At 48.1% G+C, this 21276-nt stretch overlaps 3 protein-coding genes across 6 annotated transcripts in view; all 3 read right to left on the reverse strand.

Annotated features, from left to right (window-relative positions):
- The window catches only part of WDR31 (WD repeat domain 31), a 61132-nt gene extending 54291 nt beyond the window's left edge, over positions 1-6841 (reverse strand). Inside the window, exon 1 of the mRNA XM_069747731.1 lies at positions 6775-6841. The gene's annotated coding sequence lies outside the window, so the exon portion shown is untranslated. The remainder of the gene's footprint in view (positions 1-6774) is intronic.
- HDHD3 (haloacid dehalogenase like hydrolase domain containing 3) lies at positions 399-6885 on the reverse strand. Its single transcript, XM_069747733.1, has 2 exons — positions 6775-6885; positions 399-1243 (listed from the first exon to the last, which is right to left on the reverse strand). Exon 2 carries the CDS (start codon positions 1231-1233, stop codon positions 523-525), a length of 711 nt encoding a protein of 236 aa, XP_069603834.1. The 5' UTR covers positions 1234-1243; positions 6775-6885; the 3' UTR covers positions 399-522.
- A 4065-nt stretch (positions 6886-10950) lies between these two features.
- Positions 10951-20008, reverse strand: ALAD (aminolevulinate dehydratase). 4 transcript variants are annotated; one of them, XM_069747739.1, is made up of 13 exons: positions 19879-19979; positions 18663-18947; positions 18473-18590; positions 18347-18397; positions 15801-15897; positions 15427-15562; positions 15081-15164; positions 14908-14996; positions 14138-14193; positions 13441-13528; positions 12872-12958; positions 12308-12437; positions 10951-11815 (listed from the first exon to the last, which is right to left on the reverse strand). In XM_069747739.1, exons 3-13 carry the CDS (start codon positions 18583-18585, stop codon positions 11754-11756), a joined length of 993 nt encoding a protein of 330 aa, XP_069603840.1. In that variant the 5' UTR covers positions 18586-18590; positions 18663-18947; positions 19879-19979; the 3' UTR covers positions 10951-11753. The 4 variants fall into 4 exon arrangements, with proteins under 4 accessions (XP_069603840.1, XP_069603841.1, XP_069603839.1 ...); XM_069747740.1 differs by lacking the exon at positions 19879-19979 and adding an exon at positions 19492-19627; XM_069747738.1 differs by lacking the exon at positions 18663-18947 and having other exon boundaries at positions 19879-20008.
- Positions 20009-21276: the final 1268 nt, after the last annotated feature.

Below are 21276 nucleotides of genomic sequence, written 5' to 3' on the forward strand. Positions count from 1 at the left end.
AGATTTATCTCACCCGCTGTCAACCGTGCATGGAGCCAAGTGGACTTTGCCCGCTTGGTACAGAAAACAGCAAGTGGCACATTTAAAGGGACCTCCCCGGGTGACAAAACATAAATGCCACGGCTCATGCTGTTTCCTGGATGGCAGATATGCCTCGTCATAAAGTATTCCTGCAGAAGTGGGCAGGGTTTCTAGGTGACAACCTATGTGGCCGCCATTACTAGGCGACCATCTACAAAAGTAGTAACACACATTTTACTAAATATTTCTAAAATGTTCACACATGATGCATTTATTGGATACTCTCCCTGAAAAAAAAACTCCCAAATATACCACAGCTCAGCAGTTCACTTTTGAGTCAGAGTGCTGTTGCTATGGTTACTTTGCCTAGCAACCAGACATTTTAATAGTGTTGTTTGATATGATTGTTGCTAGGGCACTTTACTAGCAATGTTTAAAGTCATGTCTGGCCTTTTACTTTTTCATGTCCCCTTTAAGATGAGGTAAATCAGAAAGTCCCTGTTAGTTCATGAACTGTCGTAGTCGTGGGACGAGCTGATCTAGCGACTGGATCAAGCGATCTGAAGGGATGTCGTCCCGGAGACCCCTCTGGAGGAGGAAGCTGACCATCCCGGCTTCTCTAGCAGCCATATAATCATTCACAAAATCATCTCCGACATGAGCGGCGTGATGCGGGACCACGTCCCCCAGCTTCAGGGCCTTGTGAAAAATACCCACATCTGGTTTAGCAACATCGGCGCTCTCCGAGGTCAGAACAAAATCAAAATGTCCATCTAATTCAACCTGCCTGAGGATGTTCTCCAACCTCCGGTCAAAATTAGAGACCACCGCCATCTTGAGTCCCAGTTCACTGCATCCTATAAGTGCCTCTCGGGCGCCGGGTAAGACCTCCCAGTACTTGGCGGTGGAGAAGTCCTGGAAGAGTTTCTCAGACAAGGGTCGGAGGAGCTTCTCGTCTTGGACTCCTGCGAGACGAAACGTTTGGCACACTACGTCCAGCCACCACTGGTGGGAAGTCATGCCTTGGGAGCGGCCATAATTGGGGAACAGACGACATCGGTTCCTGTACACCTGCCGAAAGGAAGACTCCAGGGTGGCAGACTCCACCTGAAGGCCTCTGCTCCTGGCCTCGGCCTGGTACTGTTGGCCGACGGGAAGCCGCATCCGGAGCAGAGTGTCTTTCACATCCCATGTTAGAAGCTTGAGTTTCATTTTTCGACAACTTTTCCGAAAAAGGAGATAGCCGTTAGTTGCAGTATAGCAGATACTAAAGGGTCCCTAACACAACTGTCACCTAATCCCATGGACGGACACTAATGTGAGCTTCTACCTCCAACCAGAAATGGTTGATGGAGAAAACTAGGCCTATTTTATTGTGAACTGGGCGTCCCTTTTTCTTAGTGATGAAAAAAGATGGAGCACTCACTTTTCCTAAATTACAACTATACTCTGGAATTTACGCTCCACCCAAGATTCCCATTAGTCATAGGACAGGTAGATCTTCTATATCGTCCATATTGTTCATCAGCTGCATATCCCTCCTCCCTCCACAAAGAGCACATGACTCCATCTTGACACATATCAGAAATATGATGCCCTCTTCCCCCTTATGATGGGCACAATAAATACATTGGGTAAGAATTTAAGCAAACACATAGAGCCGAAGTCACGGTGCGCTGGCACGTGTGTACCCACGGGATTAACTGACCGAGAACATTAATTATTGTCTTAGGTGCAAGCCCCAACACCTTCCCAATCAGAGCCTGGAAACGGGGCTTATTTTACCAAACAGTCATGAAGCGGTCACTGGCTAAAATAAAATATATATACGTGCTGTGATTGGTGAAACTACAAGTCTGAGCAGACATGAACCGCTGAATGTGAGATTTACAGCCAATCTACTGGCCACTATACTGTGACTACCCTGTGTACAGAGTCGTGTATGGTACGACTTATGAATTGAAGTCCCTGGAGTTTGTATGCAGGAGTCGAGTGGGTGGTCCTATTCAGTGACTGACAACTGCATGCACAGTCATACAGGGACCGCCCACTGGACTCCTGCACACACTTAAATGAATAAAATTCAAGCTATACAGAAACATTTCCCACAAAATTTATATCAAGCTGATCAGCTCCTCTGGCTCTACAACATCCTGCCTGCGGATCAGATACAATTTTCAACTTTACAGGTTCCCTTTAAGGCCCCCATAAAAGTTACGGTAAATAAGTCATCCAGACCCACTGACTTTCGGATCGTAAGGTGGGCTCCTGACTCTCCCATTACAGATTATATCGGGGGACATAAACAATGGGCAGATGGGAATAAATTCCTTGATCTTTAAAGGGACTCTGTCACCTGAATTTGGAGGGAACAATCTTCAGCCATGGAGGCGGGGTTTTCGGGTGTTTGATTCACCCTTTCCTTACCCGCTGGCTGCATGCTGGCTGCAATATTGGATTGAAGTTCATTCTCTGTCCTCCATAGTACATGCCTGCGCAAGGCAAGATTGCTACTACGGAGGACAGAGATTGAACTTAAATCCAATATTGCAGCCAGCATGCAGCCAGCGGGTAAGGAAAGGGTGAATCAAACACCCAAAAACCCCGCCTCCATGGCTGAAGATTGTTCCCTCCAAATTCAGGTGACAGTGTCCCTTTAAGCCAATGGCTCTCTCATACAGAGCCCCAGAGCAGTCAGGCGAGCCAAGCGCTGCTGTGTATGGGGGTCAGGACAGGCGGCTATATAATGTGTATGGCCAGCTAGGCTACACAGGAAACCAGACTGCATGGTCCGTATTAAAGGGACTCTGTCACCTGAATTTGGCGGACCCTGTGTCCGGTCCGATGAGCGGTGTTTCCTCTTTCATTCACCCAGGTACGGACTGGGGATGAAATTCAGCCCTGGCATTTGAAATCACACAGGCCCATGTTGTCCCCATGAACCAGATGGGATATATTACTAATATTACCCTAGATGGAGGAAAGGAAGAATTACTGCAAGACCAATATTTCTAATGATAGCCGTTGCCTGTTAGGGTAAGTGACGGAGTCAGCGACTTTGTGCTCCATCACAACTCTTAACAGTATGTGTATCTTGCGAACACCGATTCTGTTAACAACATGGCAGACAAGGCAGCCCATGACCAGACAGGCCCTTCTGGCATTTGCCAGAATTGCCAGGTGGCCAGTCCTGCCCTGCATTCACCCCTTCCTTTCCCGCTAGCCGCAATATTTTCTTGAATTTGAGCAGGTTTCCTCCGTAGTTCACGCGTGTGCAATGCCATTTTGCCTTGAGCACGTGCAGTATGCTTTGCCCAACTGCGGGCAAAGCCGAAAAGTATTACTGCGCATGCGCCGCTGCACTATGTCCCGGAAGTATTTTGCTGAGTTCCGGGACATAGTGCGGCAGCGCAAGCGCGGCAATGCTTTTCGGCTTTGCCCGCAGTTGGGCAAAGCATACTGCGCCTGCGCAAGGCAAGATTGCGTTGCACACGCGTGAACTACGGAGGAAACCTGCTCAAATTCAAGAAAATATTGCGGACAGTGGGAAAGGAAGGGGTGAATGAAAGAAGAGAAAACACCACCCATCGGACCGGACACAGGGCATGTACATAGCCCGCCAAATTCAGGTGACATCGTCCCTTTAAGGCAAAAGCCCAGCTTAGGGATTCCTTATGTAGGATGTGGGGAAATTATTTTATAGGGTTAATCCCTACACAAAGGATAGAGGATATTCAGCCCCATGCAGAGGAAGGGAAGCGCACATTCGTGGGACTAGGAAAATTCAGGATGGCACTCAGAATTGTCGGTGGTCCCCTTGGTCGGACCCCCAATAATCGGCAAGTTATCACCTATCCTTTGGGTAAAGTATAACCATTTTTTTAATAACCCTTTAAAGGGGTTGTTCAGTACTTTTCTATTGATAGTCCACATATAGGATAATTCCACCCAATAGTCAGCTGCTAAGGCTGCCGTCACACTAGCAGTATTTGGTCAGTATTTGACATCAGTATTTGTAAGCCAAAACCAGGAGTGGAACAAATAGAGGAAAAGTATAATAGAAACATATGCACCACTTCTGTATTCATCACCCACTCCTGGTTTTGGCTTACAAATACTGATGTAAAATACTGACCAAATACTGATAGTGTGACGACAGCCTAAGAGTCGGCTGCAGCCGCTGTACGCTGTGATGGAGCCGTGCAGTTTGACATCTGATCACATTACCACCATTTGCACCAAGCACAGCCGATCAGTGTGGTGCCGTGTATCACTTCTCCACCAATCTGGTATATACTGTATATGACTGATCCTAAACATCAATATTGGAGTCGTGGACAACCCCTTTAATACAGGCTGCACAGCCCGGCTTCCTTCTCAGACTCATACCACTACGGCTTGTGCCTTTTCTGGTGTGTTGGAGACGACGCAGTCATGGCAGTGTATTACAGAGTGCAGAGCGGTGTCCCCTCCTCACACAGCCGTACCCCCTCGTCACACAGCAGTGCCCCCTCCTCACACAGCCGTACCCCCTCCTCACACTGCGGTGTCCCCTCCTCACACAGCCGTACTCCCTCCTCACACAGCAGTGCCCCCTCCTCACACAGCCGTACCCCCTCCTCACACTGCGGTGTCCCCTCCTCACAGTCGTACCCCCTCCTCACACAGCGGTGCCCCCTCCTCACACGGCGATGTCCCCTCCTCATACAGTGGCTTCCCCTCCTCACACTGCGGTGTCCCCTCCTCACACTCACAGACACAAAAAGAGGACTTAAAAATCCTCCAAAAAAGTCAGAGAAAAAAAGCAGATGTTTACCTGCTGAAGCCTCCAACCAAATGCACCAGCAGGGCGCAGCGGACCCGTGATGTGGGTTGCCAGCTTACGTATTGAGGCCCCAATATAAACTAATACCTTACATACATTGATATGTGGTTTTCTTTTTGCACTTTATCTTGCAGGGCGCAGTCGGACCAAGATGGCTCTGTAAACTATTGGCCCCTGTTCACACAGCATGCATTTTGTAGCACTGGGCAGCCCGCCTGTATGTGCATTACTAATAGGCTGCAAACCAGATGCTCTGCATTGCGTGTGTGAATTATGCCATATACAGACTAGTATCTCTTATCTTTTTGTGCACTAATGCCAAACAGCCAACACTGGATTGAAAGTGGTTGTTTCATCGGTATTTTTTGCACCTGTGGATTTGCCATCATTTATCGGGTCCGCTGCACCCTGCTGGTGCATTTGGTTGGAGGCTTCAGCAGGTAAACATCTGCTTTTTTTCTCTGTGACCCTCCTCACACTGCAGTGTCCCCTCCTCACACGGCGATGTCCCCTTCTCACACAGCCGTACCCCCTCCTCACACAGCCATACCCCCTCCTCACACTGCAGTGTCCCCTCCTCACACAGCCGTACCCCCTCCTCACACTGCAGTGTCCCCTCCTCACACAGCCGTACCCCCTCCTCACACAGTGGCTTCCCCTCCTCACACAGCGGCGTCCCCTCCTCACAGCGGCTTCCCCTTCTCACACAGCCGTACCCCCTCCTCACACAGCCATACCCCCTCCTCACACAGCCATACCCCCTCCTCACACTGCAGTGTCCCCTCCTCACACAGCCGTACCCCCTCCTCACACAGCCATACCCCCTCCTCACACTGCAGTGTCCCCTCCTCACACAGCCGTACCCCCTCCTCACACAGCCATACCCCCTCCTCACACTGCAGTGTCCCCTCCTCACACAGCCGTACCCCCTCCTCACACAGTGGCTTCCCCTCCTCACACAGCGGCGTCCCCTCCTCACAGCGACTTCCCCTTCTCACACAGCCGTACCCCCTCCTCACACAGCAGTGTCCCCTCCTCCTCACACAGCGGTGTCCCCTCCTCACATGGCGGCCCCTCCTCACATGGCGGCTTCCCCTTCTCACACAGCCGTACCCCCTCCTCACACAGCGGTGTCCCCTCCTCACACTGCGGTGTCCCCTCCTCACACTGCGGTGTCCCCTCCTCACACAGCCGTACCCCCTCCTCACACAGCCATACCCCCTCCTCACACTGCAGTGTCCCCTCCTCACACAGCCGTACCCCCTCCTCACACAGTGGCTTCCCCTCCTCACACAGCGGCGTCCCCTCCTCACAGCGGCTTCCCCTTCTCACAGCCGTACCCCCTCCTCACACAGCAGTGTCCCCTCCTCCTCACACAGCGGTGTCCCCTCCTCACATGGCGGCTTCCCCTTCTCACACAGCCGTACCCCCTCCTCACACTGCGGCTTCCCCTCCTCACACAGCGGTGTCCCCTCCTCACACTGCGGTGTCCCCTCCTCACACTGCGGTGTCCCCTCCTCACAGCGGCTTCCCCTTCTCACACAGCCGTACCCCCTCCTCACACAGCCATACCCCCCCCCCCCTCCTCCTCACACAGCAGTGTCCCCTCCTCCTCACACAGTGGTGTCCCCTCCTCACACAGCCATACCCCCTCCTCCTCGCACAGCCGTACCCCCTCCTCACACAGCGGCGTCCCCTCCTCATAAATTACTACTGGGGAATGGGATCTAGACCCTGGGATCCAGCCACTAAAATACAGGAAATAATGTCATTGTTACCAATAGCAACCAATCAAATCACAGCTTTTTCAGGTGGGGCAGGTCATACAAGCCGCGTTCTCATTGGTTACTAGAGTAAAGACGCCCTCTCCAAGGAGTGCGAGCTGTGTCACATGACCTCCCTGGCCCTGCTCGCCCGACCTCACTTACCGGAAGCTGCGCTTAGAGCCGTCACACCGTGATGATGAGAAGACTCCGGTCCGACAGTAAAGTCTTCCCCCACAAGCTCGGGGAAATCGAGAGCAGTTAATTGTGGTTCCGGTTTTCAGACACACAGGGAGGGAAACCGCCGGCTCGGTAGTGAGACTGCTGTCCGTCACTGATCACCGGCCCCCGCTTCTGCTCTTCTCTCTTTGCTTAGATTTGTCTCTCAATTTGACTTCAGCGTGGGGAACTATAGCAGCATTTATTAGAGAAATGCTTAAATAGCAACTCCACACACAACGATCACAGCCAGCTATACCCGGCTGACTCCGGATGGAGCCTGTGTGGGTGCCATTTGCCTACACGTCGATTCTAGGGAGCAGATGTGTTTAATTCCCTCCATAGTCTTGTAGTGGTTTCCAATCAGTTTGTGTACTAACATCTCTGCTGGCCGTCACTGAACGAGAGCATTACACTGCCACAGACCGGTCCTGTATTTATGCTCCTCACAGCTGAGGGTTTGTGACAATTGCATCTGGCCTAGACAATCCGGTGTGAGCTGGCCTGGGGATCTGACCTCTTCTGAAAGTGAGGAACCGCGAAGCTGCTGAGGAAAACGGGGCCCTCCATTCTCAGAAGCAAAGCTTGGACCCCATTTTTATCGCCACTGATCAGACAGTGGCAGAACATCACCTTCTCAGATGGGAAATCCACCTTAAAGGGAATGGTCACCTCGACAAATGCCGGATAGCGCAGACGTGCGGCCAGTCTTCAGATCAATGCCGCCTCCCTGAACGTGCAGCTAAGGGAGAAAACAATCTCGTTTCCTCCCCGGAGCCGCCGGCTGTCACTCATGGGTGCGTGCACTGACCAGCTGTAGGTTAGGGCAGCACTGACCTGAAGATTAACCTTGTATCACAGAGCGGTTTCCAAGGTGACAGATTCCTTTATAAAGGACATGTTGCTTGCTAGATATATGAAATACTTTACCTGGAGTAAACGCTGCTGTTCTGAATTCGCCAATGCTTTCCTTTAGTTCCTCTCCGCTCCTGAGATACGGCTCCATCTTCCCTGTACAGGTCCTTCTCAAAAAATTAGCATATAGTGTTAAATTTCATTATTTACCATAATGTAATGATTACAATTAAACTTTCATATATTATAGATTCATTATCCACCAACTGAAATTTGTCAGGTCTTTTATTGTTTTAATACTGATGATTTTGGCATACAACTCCTGATAACCCAAAAAACCTGTCTCAATAAATTAGCATATTTCACCCATCCAATCAAATAAAAGTGTTTTTTAATAACAAACAAAAAAACCATCAAATAATAATGTTCAGTTATGCACTCAATACTTGGTCGGGAATCCTTTGGCAGAAATGACTGCTTCAATGCGGCGTGGCATGGAGGCAATCAGCCTGTGACACTGCTGAGATGTTATGGAGGCCCAGGATGCTTCAATAGCGGCCTTAAGCTCATCCAGAGTGTTGGGTCTTGCGTCTCTCAACTTTCTCTTCACAATATCCCACAGATTCTCTATGGGGTTCAGGTCAGGAGAGTTGGCAGGCCAATTGAGCACAGTAATACCATGGTCAGTAAACCATTTACCAGTGGTTTTGGCACTGTGAGCAGGTGCCAGGTCGTGCTGAAAAATGAAATCTTCATCTCCATAAAGCATTTCAGCCGATGGAAGCATGAAGTGCTCCAAAATCTCCTGATAGCTAGCTGCATTGACCCTGCCCTTGATGAAACACAGTGGACCAACACCAGCAGCTGACATGGCACCCCACACCATCACTGACTGTGGGTACTTGACACTGGACTTCAGGCATTTTGGCATTTCCTTCTCCCCAGTCTTCCTCCAGACTCTGGCACCTTGATTTCCGAATGACATGCAAAATTTGCTTTCATCAGAAAAAAGTACTTGGGACCACTTAGCAACAGTCCAGTGCTGCTTCTCTGTAGCCCAGGTCAGGCGCCTCTGCCGCTGTTTATGGTTCAAAAGTGGCTTTACCTGGGGAATGCGGCACCTGTAGCCCATTTCCTGCACACGCCTGTGCACGGTGGCTCTGGATGTTTCCACACCAGACTCAGTCCACTGCTTCCTCAGGTTCCCCAAGGTCTGGAATCGGTCCTTCTCCACAATCTTCCTCAGGGTCCGGTCTCCTCTTCTCGTTGTACAGCGTTTTCTGCCACATTGTTTCCTTCCAACAGACTTACCATTGAGGTGCCTTGATACAGCACTCTGGGAACAGCCTATTTGTTGAGAAATTTCTTTCTGGGTCTTACCCTCTTGCTTGAGGGTGTCAATGATGGCCTTCTTGACATCTGTCAGGTCGCTAGTCTTACCCATGATGGGGGTTTTGAGTAATGAACCAGGCAGGGAGTTTATAAAAGCCTCAGGTATCTTTTGCATGTGTTTAGAGTTAATTAGTTGATTCAGAAGATTAGGGTAATAGGTCGTTTAGAGAACCTTTTCTTGATATGCTAATTTATTGAGACAGGTTTTTTGGGTTATCAGGAGTTGTATGCCAAAATCATCAGTATTAAAACAATAAAAGACCTGACAAATTTCAGTTGGTGGATAATGAATCTATAATATATGAAAGTTTAATTGTAATCATTACATTATGGTAAATAATGAAATTTAACACTATATGCTAATTTTTTTAGAAGGACCTGTATATACATGGAGTCTTTTTAGCTAAGTGGGTGGGGTTTTGAAGAACTCACCCTTAGAGAATAGTTGATGGTCAAGCCCACTTGACTAATAAAGGTTAGATATACGTACAAAGAAGGAGGCCATACCTCTGGGTCACAGAGGGACAGGAAGAAAAGAAAAACACCAGATTCAGGAGAACAGTAGCAAATATACCAAGTAAAAAAAATAGGTATATATGGGGAGTGACAGGTCTCTGTAATTTACCATTCTGTCCAGGGGGCAGGGGTGGGTTGTACAACATCTAAAAGGATGTTGGTTATTGCTAAGACCATTTTAAAACATGGATCTAGTATTGTTCTGGGTGAACAGCAGCTGGATGGGAAGCAATGACGTCCTCTGAGTGGCTGAGACAGTCATGTGACCTGCCTCTGATGACATCCTGTTCTCCAGTCACATGACCACCAAGGCCTGTGAGTGCCTGAGACAGTCATGTGACCTGCCTCCGATGACATCCTGTTCTCCAGTGACATGACCACCAAGGCCTGTGAGTGGCTGAGACAGTCATGTGACCTGCCCCTGATGACGTCCTGGTCCCATCCCTTGCAGCCAATTAGAGCTCTTAGCTGTCAGGTGACTGAAGGATGTGATATCATTGCTTACAGTCCTGGTGCAGACCACCAGCGCAACCTGTGCTGCATCCACGGCGCTCCCTGAATGTTTTTGGAGTGTGGTACAGGGAGGCTGCAACATCACACTTGGATCCAGATGTGGGCATGGGAGAGGTGTGCTCTGCAGATCACCATCAGACATGCTTCCATTTTATTGTTAGAGTATGTGCAGATGATCCGGAAATGGCAGGGCTTTGAACGCAGAGTAAGTTTGCTGCCCTCTATTGAACGCAGGTGAATCCGCCTGAGATCACTGACCAGTGCAGATACACCGCATCCAATACATTAGATTGGTGAATTTCTCCGCAAGAGAAATGGACATGCTGCTCCCTGGAGAGAGGTGCGGCATGTCCGTCTCCGCGGGTGAGCCGTGGGTGCACATACATGTATAGTGGGCATGAGATTTCTTGAAATCCCATCCACTATGCTGTAACAGCTGCTCGAGTACATAGCGTCCAACCCGCAGTGTTCACTGATCATCTGCACTTACCCTTACAGAAATTCTATTTGGCAATAATAATAATAAAAAAAGTTATGGCCATGTGAACAGCACCATAGTCTATAACGTGGGGGCTACAGATCGCGCTACATTTCTGATCTCCCCAATACCCATGGTCGCTCAGATCAGCCTTTATACATGTCTTCTCAGAGGGGAGAAAGGAATAAGATGCTGCCAGACCTCTCAGGCAGCGGCTTATTTTCACAGAGAACAAAAGGGGACAGGCATACCGAAATTCAACAAGCCCAACCCTATTGTCTCTGCATCACCTGTTGGGAAAGAGTCAGAACGTAGGCAGGTTCAGGTGACATTCAAGAAAAGTGGTGTAATCATAAATGAGAAAGGTATTACAATTTTAATAATATATATTTTTTATTTTCTATAACGAATAATACTTCATAGTAAAAATCTGTGTTTTACGTACAAGGTCTTCATCACAGATCAGCCGAAATAGGAGAAGAATAAAACGTAATGCTGTGAAATCACTGCACAACATAATGTATGAAATCGCTAAAAGCAGGTATAAAACACATCTTAAAGGGATTATCCAGCGCCGCTCACTTCCGCATCGGCTGCCATCGTCGTGTTCCCACCTACCTCCTGGGACACCACTGGCAAACATCATGAGCATCTCCTTTTCATTAGACGAGAGTGGCGCTTGACAACCCATTTAAGATTAAAACAAATTTACAACTAAAGAGTTTAAGGTGTATTCCACCCTAAACACGTAGTGGGACGTCTAGTGATCACCAAAACAGGGGGCCCACGTTTTTCTCATAGTCCCCGGTCAGAAGAAACTGAATGGGTCCTACACAGATTTAACAGTTATCACATATCCAAGGGCAGAGGAGAACTTGTTTGGGCAGGAATGCCGTTTTTTGGGGGAGTGGGGAGAGGATTAAAGCAAAAGAAAGGTAAAATGTAAGGCTGTGCATTATACCAGTATTGTACTCTAGTGGCATATACACTGCGCCCCGTGTGCTGCTAGGAATTAAAATCTATTCATAGGCGATTTGCACCCAGCCTGAAGGGGTTACTAATACTCCCAGCACAATTCTAGTGAACGGATCGGAGTAATAATCGGGAAGCCGGTGCTGATATTTGCGCTGCTTATGGCTCTGGGGACGTCCTTGCTGACTCCACAGTGGCCTTACTGTTCCTTCACCCATTTGAGGAGTTGTGGGACGTAGTAAGTGATGATGATGTCAGCACCTGCGAGACAAAAAGAATTATAGAACCGCGCAAAAGTCCTTAGAAGAAAGCAACCATGTACTACTCCTTTTATTTAGTGATGAGGAAACGTGCTCTGATAAGGTGTTATCTGAGCATGCTGAAGATGCCCTATTAGCACACGAGCGTGCTCGGATAACACCTTGCTCATCACTATTTCTAACACAAAACAAAAACCAGCGCCACACTTGCCTGCAGCTTGTGTGTGGTACTGCAGCCCACCTGCATCCACTGCAATGTAGCTGAGCTGCAATACCAGACATGACCCTTAGACAGGTGTGGCGCTGTTTATGGACCAACACCAGCATTCCTGCCATGATATCTCTCAGAGTAAATCTCCTTACAAATGATATAGTTCATTCTCCTGTGCCAATATCACAATGCAATCAGGAGTCTAAGAAAGCTGGGTGACAACCCCAATAGTACTGTGACCATTTCTGGCAATCACCCAGCTTTTCCGCAAATATTACTCACCCGCTCTCCTGAATCCAGTCATGGCTTCTAATACAGCTATCTTCAAGTCAAAAGCTCCGGCCTTTGCTCCGTGCCACAGCATGGCATACTCCCCCGACACGTGGTAGACGGCTAGTGGCAGGTCAGGGTGCTGAAACATGGAGGGGACCGTTAGATGAAATCTGCTGCTCCTATCATTACTGGAACTAAGGAAGCAGGAAGGGAAGACAATTATCTGTCATCTATGTAATTTCCCGCTTTATATCAGGAGTTTTTAATTGTTACGTCCAGCATCCTGTGCCGATATAGAGCTCCAACACCTCTGCATAGAGTTAAAATACTGTGTCTGCAGCCACCAGTAGGGGGAGCTCCCTCATACTGTTAATATACAGTTCAATGTGCATTCAGTGAGGCCCCCTTAGTGGTGGGCAAAAGGCAGCAAAAATCATAACTATGGGGGCTGTACAGGAATTTGGAGCTCTCGATATAGTGCAACTTACTGAACTTCTTTATTTGATTTATATAGCACCATACAATTCCTATTAACAGACATTATCATTAACTCCCCCCCCATTGAGCATTTACCTTATCTTTCACTTCTCTAACAAGGTCCAAATATGGCATCCCAGGCTTCACCATCAGCATGTCTGCACCTTCACGAACATCACGGTCCTACCCAAATAAGAAAGCATAAGGTGTCTTAAAGTCGTAGCCCAGTACTTAAGTACTGTTGAATGATGAATACTAGATCAGTGTGATTCTAGACTTGACAACCCCAATCAACTGTTTGCAGCTCCTGATTTTCAGCATTGTAGGGGGCCGGGACCCCACAGCTCCCAACACCATGCAAAGGCTTCCTATTAAAGTGTATGTGAGCTGAGCTGCAGTACCCAATAGTGGCCACAATGTGGTGTACAGAGCTGCTGCACTGATTCCATCCAAAATGGCAAACAGCTGATTGGTGGGGAGCCGGGCCTGGACTCCCATGATTGAATATTGATGATTTATATCAAGGAGAGGCCAAGAGTATCTAAGGAGTGGATAACCACTTTAAAACACATCATGTATCATGAATTGCTATGTAACCAGATCGGATATCACTCTGGGTCTAGGTCTTCAAGGAGACCTGTAAGGTGTAATGTCTGCCTCCTTACCACTGCCCTGCTGGCCAGTCCTCTGGCCCCGGGAGGTAACTGATAACATTTCCGGTCACCGAATGCAGGTTTGGACTGAGCTGCGTCTCTGTAATACAGAGAGGAAACATATGAGCAAGAATAGCCGACCCCAGGACAGCAGCGGCCATCTCTGACCTTAACGTTACTCTGTAGGGTAGGGACACTCTGAAGTAGAGCCATCATGAGTTTTCATCATGGTTGCAGTTACCCTATTCGCTTTTGTTTTCTGTGGCCCTATACGTATTCTCTGAAGTAGACGGATTTTAGGACATGGCCACCAAACCGGGATCCTGCAAATATATTTGCCCATCTCTGCATGGGACCACTGCTCGGTGGCGCACATCGGCGCCCTCTCTGGCAGAGCCGGCTGTCTACCGTAGACTGCACCTTTCTACAGTGAAATCGGGAATCTCAGGGTGACTGCGGCACCTACAAGTAGGGAGATCACCATGCAAAAGTGTCACTGACTGTTTCCAACAGCTCAACTACTCTGGTACAAAGTGCAGGAGGGCACGGCTACGACGCCACCCAGACCGTTAACCCTCTAGTCACCGAAGTGGCCAAATCGCACAAAATGAACCCAGGTTCAAGGACAACCTATCGGGGCACAAGTCTAAAAAATTTAAGGCATCCCGCAAGGAGTCACAGAGCAATGACCCCCATCTCCAGAACCGACCTGAATGGACCATAGAAGCAGGAGGCAAATTTTGCGCTGTAACTCAAGACTGAAACCTGGGTATAAAAAAAAAAAAAAAAAAAAAAGTAAATATATATAAAAATTTAATCCCACATAATAGAATTACGGTATATAAAATTAAGCCTTAAAAGGAGAAGCACGAGATAAGACGGAACACTGCTCTCCGCAACACAGCACCAGGCAGTGTCACATTATATCATTTCAGGCTGACCCTGACTTGCATTACCAGTCACAACCTGTAGACAAGAGTGGAGCTGTGTCTATAAAATAGGAAAAAAAACAAACACCACAACACCTTTCTGCTAATCTCTAACACAATATAATATAATAAATAATAACATTTAAAAGTGATATTTTTGTTAATACACAGTAATTTGCGTGGTTTTACATTATTTACATCTATATTATTTTCCTTACACCAATCCACTTTTACTGTGTATTAAATTGTATTATTTCTACATATATTTATATTGTATGCTTGCTAGGTGCATTTTTATGTTACAACTATTATTATACGTATATGTACACCTCACTTTTTCGCCACCTAGTGGTCTTTCCTTTTCTTAACCCTTTGATATATTATACATAACTTGTTAATAAACGCTATTTTTCCATACTATTTGGCTGTGTATCATATTTTTAAGCGTTATAAATTTCAGCAGATACACATTTGTACTTATTTGTTTGCTTCCTTCTAATCTTGTAAGACCCCACTAATGTCCCATAGAAGCTGAGGAAACTGTACTTACCCTGTTCCCGAAGTCATTGGATATTAAAGCTTTCTTAATAGCTCCGATTCTCCCATCCATCATGTCGGATGGCGCAATCACGTGACACCCTGTGGTACACATCAATGTACTGAGTGTGGAAATATTGCATGGCTGGAGGAGGGGGTCGGAAAAAATAATATGCCATACTCTACCTGCGCGGGCATACGCCACAGCGACCTCTGCTAGCCGCTGACAGCTGGTCTCATTCTGGATGCTGCCATCTTCTCGTAGGATTCCTATAAGAACACAACAGGCTGAGCCACGTAATCCCACCAATACCGACATAAAAATGCAAGGCTGCATTAAACAGCGCCACCTCTCACCACAGGTTTTGTCTGGTAGTGCAGGCTGTGTCTGGTGGTACAACTCAGCTCTATTGTGTTTACGGAGGCAGAGGTGCAATACCACTCACAGCCTGTGGACGGGTGCAGTGCTGTTTTGGGAAGAAGGCAGCAACATTTTCCAAAGTTTGTAAAACCCCAGAAGGCGCAAGCTCACCGCAGTGGCCATGTGATGTGTAGGGACACAGGCAAACATCACACGCAATGAGCAGCTGGGGAAAGAGACTGCGGATCTTCCTGATGGCCAAGATTGCTGGCGTGTCCTCTGCATCGGCCGCCGATCCCCGCTCATCCTGAGTATGGAAAAGAATAATCTGTGATTGATGGAGGCCTGACAATAACGAAGGGGCATTTTCATTATGGGTACAAAAGGTCGCAGCAAAAAAATGGCACCACAAACACCTGAATAGGGTCTAGCTGCTATAATATGTGTTTATGGAAGCCTGTCAACCGATATGAGCATCATAACAACAGCTGTTCTCAGCCAGATTGCTGAACAACAGCCTAACAAAGGACTATGATCTCCATTACCTTTGTGACTTTGCTTGGGACACCAAAGATCAGCACGCACTTCAGTCCATCTTCCACCAGGGGGCGCAGCATCTCCTCCAACTTGTTCACTCCATATCTGCAAAGGCGAAATTATACAGTACTTTATTCAGAACGCCCCCCTTGAGGAAGGTTGATCCGAAACGCGCGTCGGGTGGGTTGGAGACGGCGTGGCACACTGCTCATTATTACTAGGTATGTTATTGGATACACTAATATATACTCTGTTATTTGTTTATCTATAATGTTTTTTACACTGGGTGCAATGTCTTCCAGATATTGTATATCGGTGGTGTGTATCCAACATATGACACCTTGGTTTATGGTATTGCATAATGCTTTATTACATTTGTTTGGGCATTAGTGCCGCTCTGTTCTCCTCTGCAGCTTGCAGGTGATTGTCAATTTTAGCCTTGCTGTCATCTATGACCTGTTTTATGTATGTTTCTAATAAAGTTTATGTTTCATGATTTTGGACTAGTACACTATTTTTTTGTGGTTTTCTAGTTTAATTAGTGTGTCCTGCACATCCAGATACTTGGGCTTCAATAATTTTGTGTTTTTATTATGATGACCCATTACTTTAGAAGCCGTATGTTTTCTGTCTTTCAAGCTGTATAAGGCCAGTCTCACACGTCCAGATAATTCCGGTACCAGAAAAATCGGTACCGGAATTATCCGTGTCCGTGCGTTTATGTGGCACATCAGTGTGGCACACGTGTGGCATCCGTGTGCCGACTGAGGACCACACGCACCGTGCAGGAGACAGCGCTAGAGTTAAGCACTGTCCCCTGCATCTGGTGCTGAAGCCGCTAATCATTTCTTCTCTCCAGCATCGTTCGCTGGAGAGAAGATATGAAAACTTTTTTTTCTTCTTTTTTTTGTGTGTTTAAAGGGAACCTGTCACCCCGTTTTTTGAGATTGAGCTATAAATACTGTTAAATAGGGCCTGCGCTGTGTGTTCCTATAGTGTATGTAGTGTACCCCGATTCCCCATGTATGCTGAGAAATAACTTACCAAAGTCGCCGTTTTCGCCTGTCAATCAGGCTGGTCAGGTCGGGAGGGCGTGGTGACATCGCTGGTTCTTCCTCAGCTTTACGTTGGTGGCGTAGTGGCGTAGTGGTGAAGACACAGCGCGCGATCTGCGCTGTCATCCCTTTCGTCGGTGGGGGCGGCCATCTTCCTGGGGCCGCGCGTGCGCAGATCGAGTGCTCTGCTGCACGGGGCTTCAGGAAAATGGCCGCGGGATGCCGCGCGTGCGCATTAGAGATCGCGGCGGCCATTTTCCCAAAGCCGAGTTTGCATCTCGGCTTTGGGAAAATGGCCGCCGCGATCTCTAATGCGCACGCGCGGCATCCCGCGGCCATTTTCCTGAAGCCCCGTGCAGCAGAGCACTCGATCTGCGCACGCGCGGCCCCAGGAAGATGGCCGCCCCCACCGACGAAAGGGATGACAGCGCAGATCGCGCGCTGTGTCTTCACCACTACGCCACCAACGTAAAGCTGAGGAAGAACCAGCGATGTCACCACGCCCTCCCGACCTGACCAGCCTGATTGACAGGCGAAAACGGCGACTTTGGTAAGTTATTTCTCAGCATACATGGGGAATCGGGGTACACTACATACACTATAGGAACACACAGCGCAGGCCCTATTTAACAGTATTTATAGCTCAATCTCAAAAAACGGGGGTGACAGGTTCCCTTTAAAAAAAAAAAAAAAAAAAAAAGATTCCTGTCCCCAACCCCCTCCCACCCCCTGTGTGCCCCCCCGCTATTAATAAAATACTTACCCAGCTCCCTCGCTGGCGCTGCTTCCTGTCCTCGCCGCAGCTTCTCCTGTATGAGCGGTCACGTGGTGCCGACTATTACAGTGATGAATATGCGGCTCCACCTCCCATAGGGGTCTAATATAGTGATGATATTCACTATTCAAAGAATCCCAAGTTATATCCTGTATTATATATTCCAGAGCTGCACTCCCTATTCTGCTGCTGCAGTCACTGTGTACATACATTACATTACTGATCCTGTACTGATCCTGAGTTACATCCTGTATTATACCCCAGAGCTGCACTCACTGTTCTGCTGGTGCAATCACTGTGTACATACATTACATTACTGATCCTGAGTTACATCCTGTATTATACCCCAGAGCTGCGCTCACTATTCTGCTGGTGCAGTCACTGTGCACATACATTATATTACTGATCCTGTACTTATCCGGAGTTACATCCTGTATTATACCCCAGAGCTGCACTCACTATTCTGCTGGAGCAGTCACTGTGCACATACATTACATTACTGATCCTGAGTTACATCCTGTATTATACCCCAGAGCTGCACTCACTATTCTGCTGGTGGAGTCACTGTGCACATACATTACATTACTGATCCTGAGTTACATCCTGTATAATACCCCAGAGCTGCACTCACTATTCTGCTGGAGCAGTCACGGTGTACATACATTATTACACTGTGTAGTATCCTGCAGAGCTGCGCTCGCTGAGTACACATCACATTCCTCACCTGGCTTGCCCCGGCAGACTGTTGATCGGTTCTATTCCATCGGGATTATCTCTGTAACATATAAACAGATATAATAAGATATACTGTACAGCAGAACACAAGATACAGATTGGCAGCGTCACTCACGTGATGAAGATGGGGTACATGAGATTGGAGGCATGGAGGCTGGTCGCTGTGGACTGCCAGGCACGGAGGACGGGGTGAAAGTAGCCGCTGTGCAGTACGGCGTCTGCCTGCATTCTGTCTGTGAAGGAAAAAAAAAAATTTTGTCCATTGTTCACCAGAGCTACAAATAAAGTTCAGAAAATGAAGTCACCTTTGTTGCTCTGGGAAACTGCTTCAAAGTTTCTCCCTGAGGAGACTACAAGGTGCCAGTGCAACCTATCCTTTCATCAACAAACTTTATTGATACTGTTCTGGAATGGACAATGCTCTGGTAGCAACAATTTAACCTCTTCAACGCCTCAGTCAAGCTTTACTTTGGACGGTCCTGGCCCCTGTGAGCCATGATGGCGGGGCGCCGACAGGTTACAGTGGCAGCCAACATGTCAGAACTTAACCCCAAACACGGTCGTGAAATTGGTGATCGCTCTCATGGCTCCTGGAATAAGGGGAAAGGAAAATAGGAGTAATGCAGCTGTTCGATGTCACTGCAGACTCCCTGATAGATATTTGGCTCCTCCCATTTGTCACATAAGGACACCATACGCTCACCTCCCTCACCAATGTCCCGGTTACACTATAAATATCCTATCAACATCCTTGTGTGAGCGAGCCCCAAGGGCGATTCCTATAAAGCAGCCACTGATGGGTTAATATGCTGCAATGTGACGGATAGGAGCCCCCCTCCATATTGGGCAGACACCACCCACTTGTCAAAACCTGCAAACATTCTGGGTGGGTGTGGGCCGGGTGTGGCGGGGGTCAGCAATGGTTTTGCCAACATTGGTTGCAATCTGGAGGGCGAAGATAAGAGAATCGCTGATCCGGGGAACTGCAGTAATGGCCGCAGCCGGGAGACGGGGACCATGGCGAAGACTGAGAAGAATGGCGCCGACATCGGGGGTCTTGGCCCAACCGCAGAAAGTTTACACACCCGTATAACATGGAAGCATTGCATAAGATAAGGTGGCGTCAGAACCCACCTCAGAACGCAGGAAAAAAAGGAATTTCTGCAAAACTGGCGTCTCCGGTGTTACCACATCCGATAATAATAATAATTTATTATTATTATTCCATTTATTCAATGGGCTCTACATCCAGAATATTCTGCACTGCAGCCTGCCGGAGTACAGGAATTACACAAGACGGTGATGAGCAGATCGGGGAAGGAATTATACACACGGATATACAATAGTCGCTGCCGGGGGACCTGCACTTAAAGGGGATGTCCATGGGAGATAACTGGTTGTAATAAATGGACGTAATATGGGGGGTCCCGGTATAAGAGAAGTGGGGGGATTATGGGGCGTCCAGATAAAGACACTGCAGAAAGTAACACCGCCAGCAGCAACCCTAGAGCCGCAACTCACCGCTCCCCGCAGCTCCGTCCGTCCGTCTGTGACCTCACTCACGTGTCACCCCGGGCACAAGTATCCCGGAACCGGCCTGCAGCCCGCCCCCTCATTGCCAGATCCCAAACCCCCTGCCGCTGATGACACCCAGTGGCCAAATGTTGGTACTGCAGCCAGCTCTGTATAACTAGACAGAGGGTAATGCAGGGAGAAGAGATGTGTGGCAGTGTGACACCTACAGAGAGAGGTAGTAAGGTGCAGCAGCTATAGGGTTACTGTGTAAGTTGTGGTGGTGACACCTACAGAGAGAGGTGTAAGTAAGGTGCAGCAGCTATAGGGTTACTGTGTAAGTTGTGGTGGTGTGACACCTACAGAGAGAGGTGTAAGTAAGGTGCAGCAGCTATAGGGTTACTGTGTAAGTTGTGGTGGTGTGACACCTACAGAGAGAGGTGTAAGTAAGGTGCAGCAGCTATAGGGTTACTGTGTAAGTTGTGGCGGTGTGACACCTACAGAGAGATGTGTAAGTAAGGTGCAGCAGCTATAGGGTTACTGTGTAAGTTGTGGCGGTGTGACACCTACAGAGAGATGTGTAAGTAAGGTGCAGCTGCTATAGGGTTACTGTGTAAGGTGTGGCACCTACAGAGAGAGGTGTAAGTAAGGTGCAGCAGCTATAGGGTTACTGTGTAAGTTGTGGTGGTGACACCTACAGAGAGAGGTAGTAAGGTGCAGCAGCTATAGGGTTACTGTGTAAGTTGTGGTGGTGTGACACCTACAGAGAGATGTGTAAGTAAGGTGCAGCTGCTATAGGGTTACTGTGTAAGGTGTGGCAGTGTGACACCTACAGAGAGAGGTGTAAGTAAGGTGCAGCTGCTATAGGGTTACTGTGTAAGTTGTGGAGGTGACACCTCCAGAGAGAGGTGTAAGTAAGGTGCAGCAGCTATAGGGTTACTGTGTAAGTTGTGGCGGTGTGACACCTACAGAGAGATGTGTAAGTAAGGTGCAGCTGCTATAGGGTTACTGTGTAAGTTGTGGCGGTGTGACACCTACAGAGAGATGTGTAAGTAAGGTGCAGCAGCTATAGGGTTACTGTGTAAGTTGTGGCGGTGTGACACCTACAGAGAGATGTGTAAGTAAGGTGCAGCTGCTATAGGGTTACTGTGTAAGGTGTGGCACCTACAGAGAGAGGTGTAAGTAAGGTGCAGCAGCTATACGGTTACTGTGTAAGTTGTGGTGGTGTGACACCTACAGAGAGAGGTGTAAGTAAGGTGCAGCAGCTATAGGGTTACTGTGTAAGTTGTGGCGGTGTGACACCTACAGAGAGATGTGTAAGTAAGGTGCAGCAGCTATAGGGTTACTGTGTAAGTTGTGGCGGTGTGACACCTACAGAGAGATGTGTAAGTAAGGTGCAGCTGCTAT

This window comes from Ranitomeya imitator, chromosome 2, assembly GCF_032444005.1.
Source record: "Ranitomeya imitator isolate aRanImi1 chromosome 2, aRanImi1.pri, whole genome shotgun sequence".
Classification (NCBI taxonomy): domain Eukaryota; kingdom Metazoa; phylum Chordata; class Amphibia; order Anura; family Dendrobatidae; genus Ranitomeya; species Ranitomeya imitator.

Excerpts from the sequence above, each read along its gene's own strand:
- ALAD (XM_069747738.1), bottom strand. The coding sequence starts at position 18,585 with ATGCAGGCAGACGCCGTACTGCACAGCGGCTACTTTCACCCCGTCCTC. Across the intron at positions 15,563-15,800 it reads TCCCAAGCAAAGTCACAAAG|GATGAGCGGGGATCGGCGGC; the intron begins GTAATGGAGATC and ends TTCCATACTCAG. Across the intron at positions 15,165-15,426 it reads CACATCACATGGCCACTGCG|GAATCCTACGAGAAGATGGC; the intron begins GTGAGCTTGCGC and ends GTGTTCTTATAG.
- HDHD3 (XM_069747733.1), bottom strand. The coding sequence starts at position 1,233 with ATGAAACTCAAGCTTCTAACATGGGATGTGAAAGACACTCTGCTCCGG.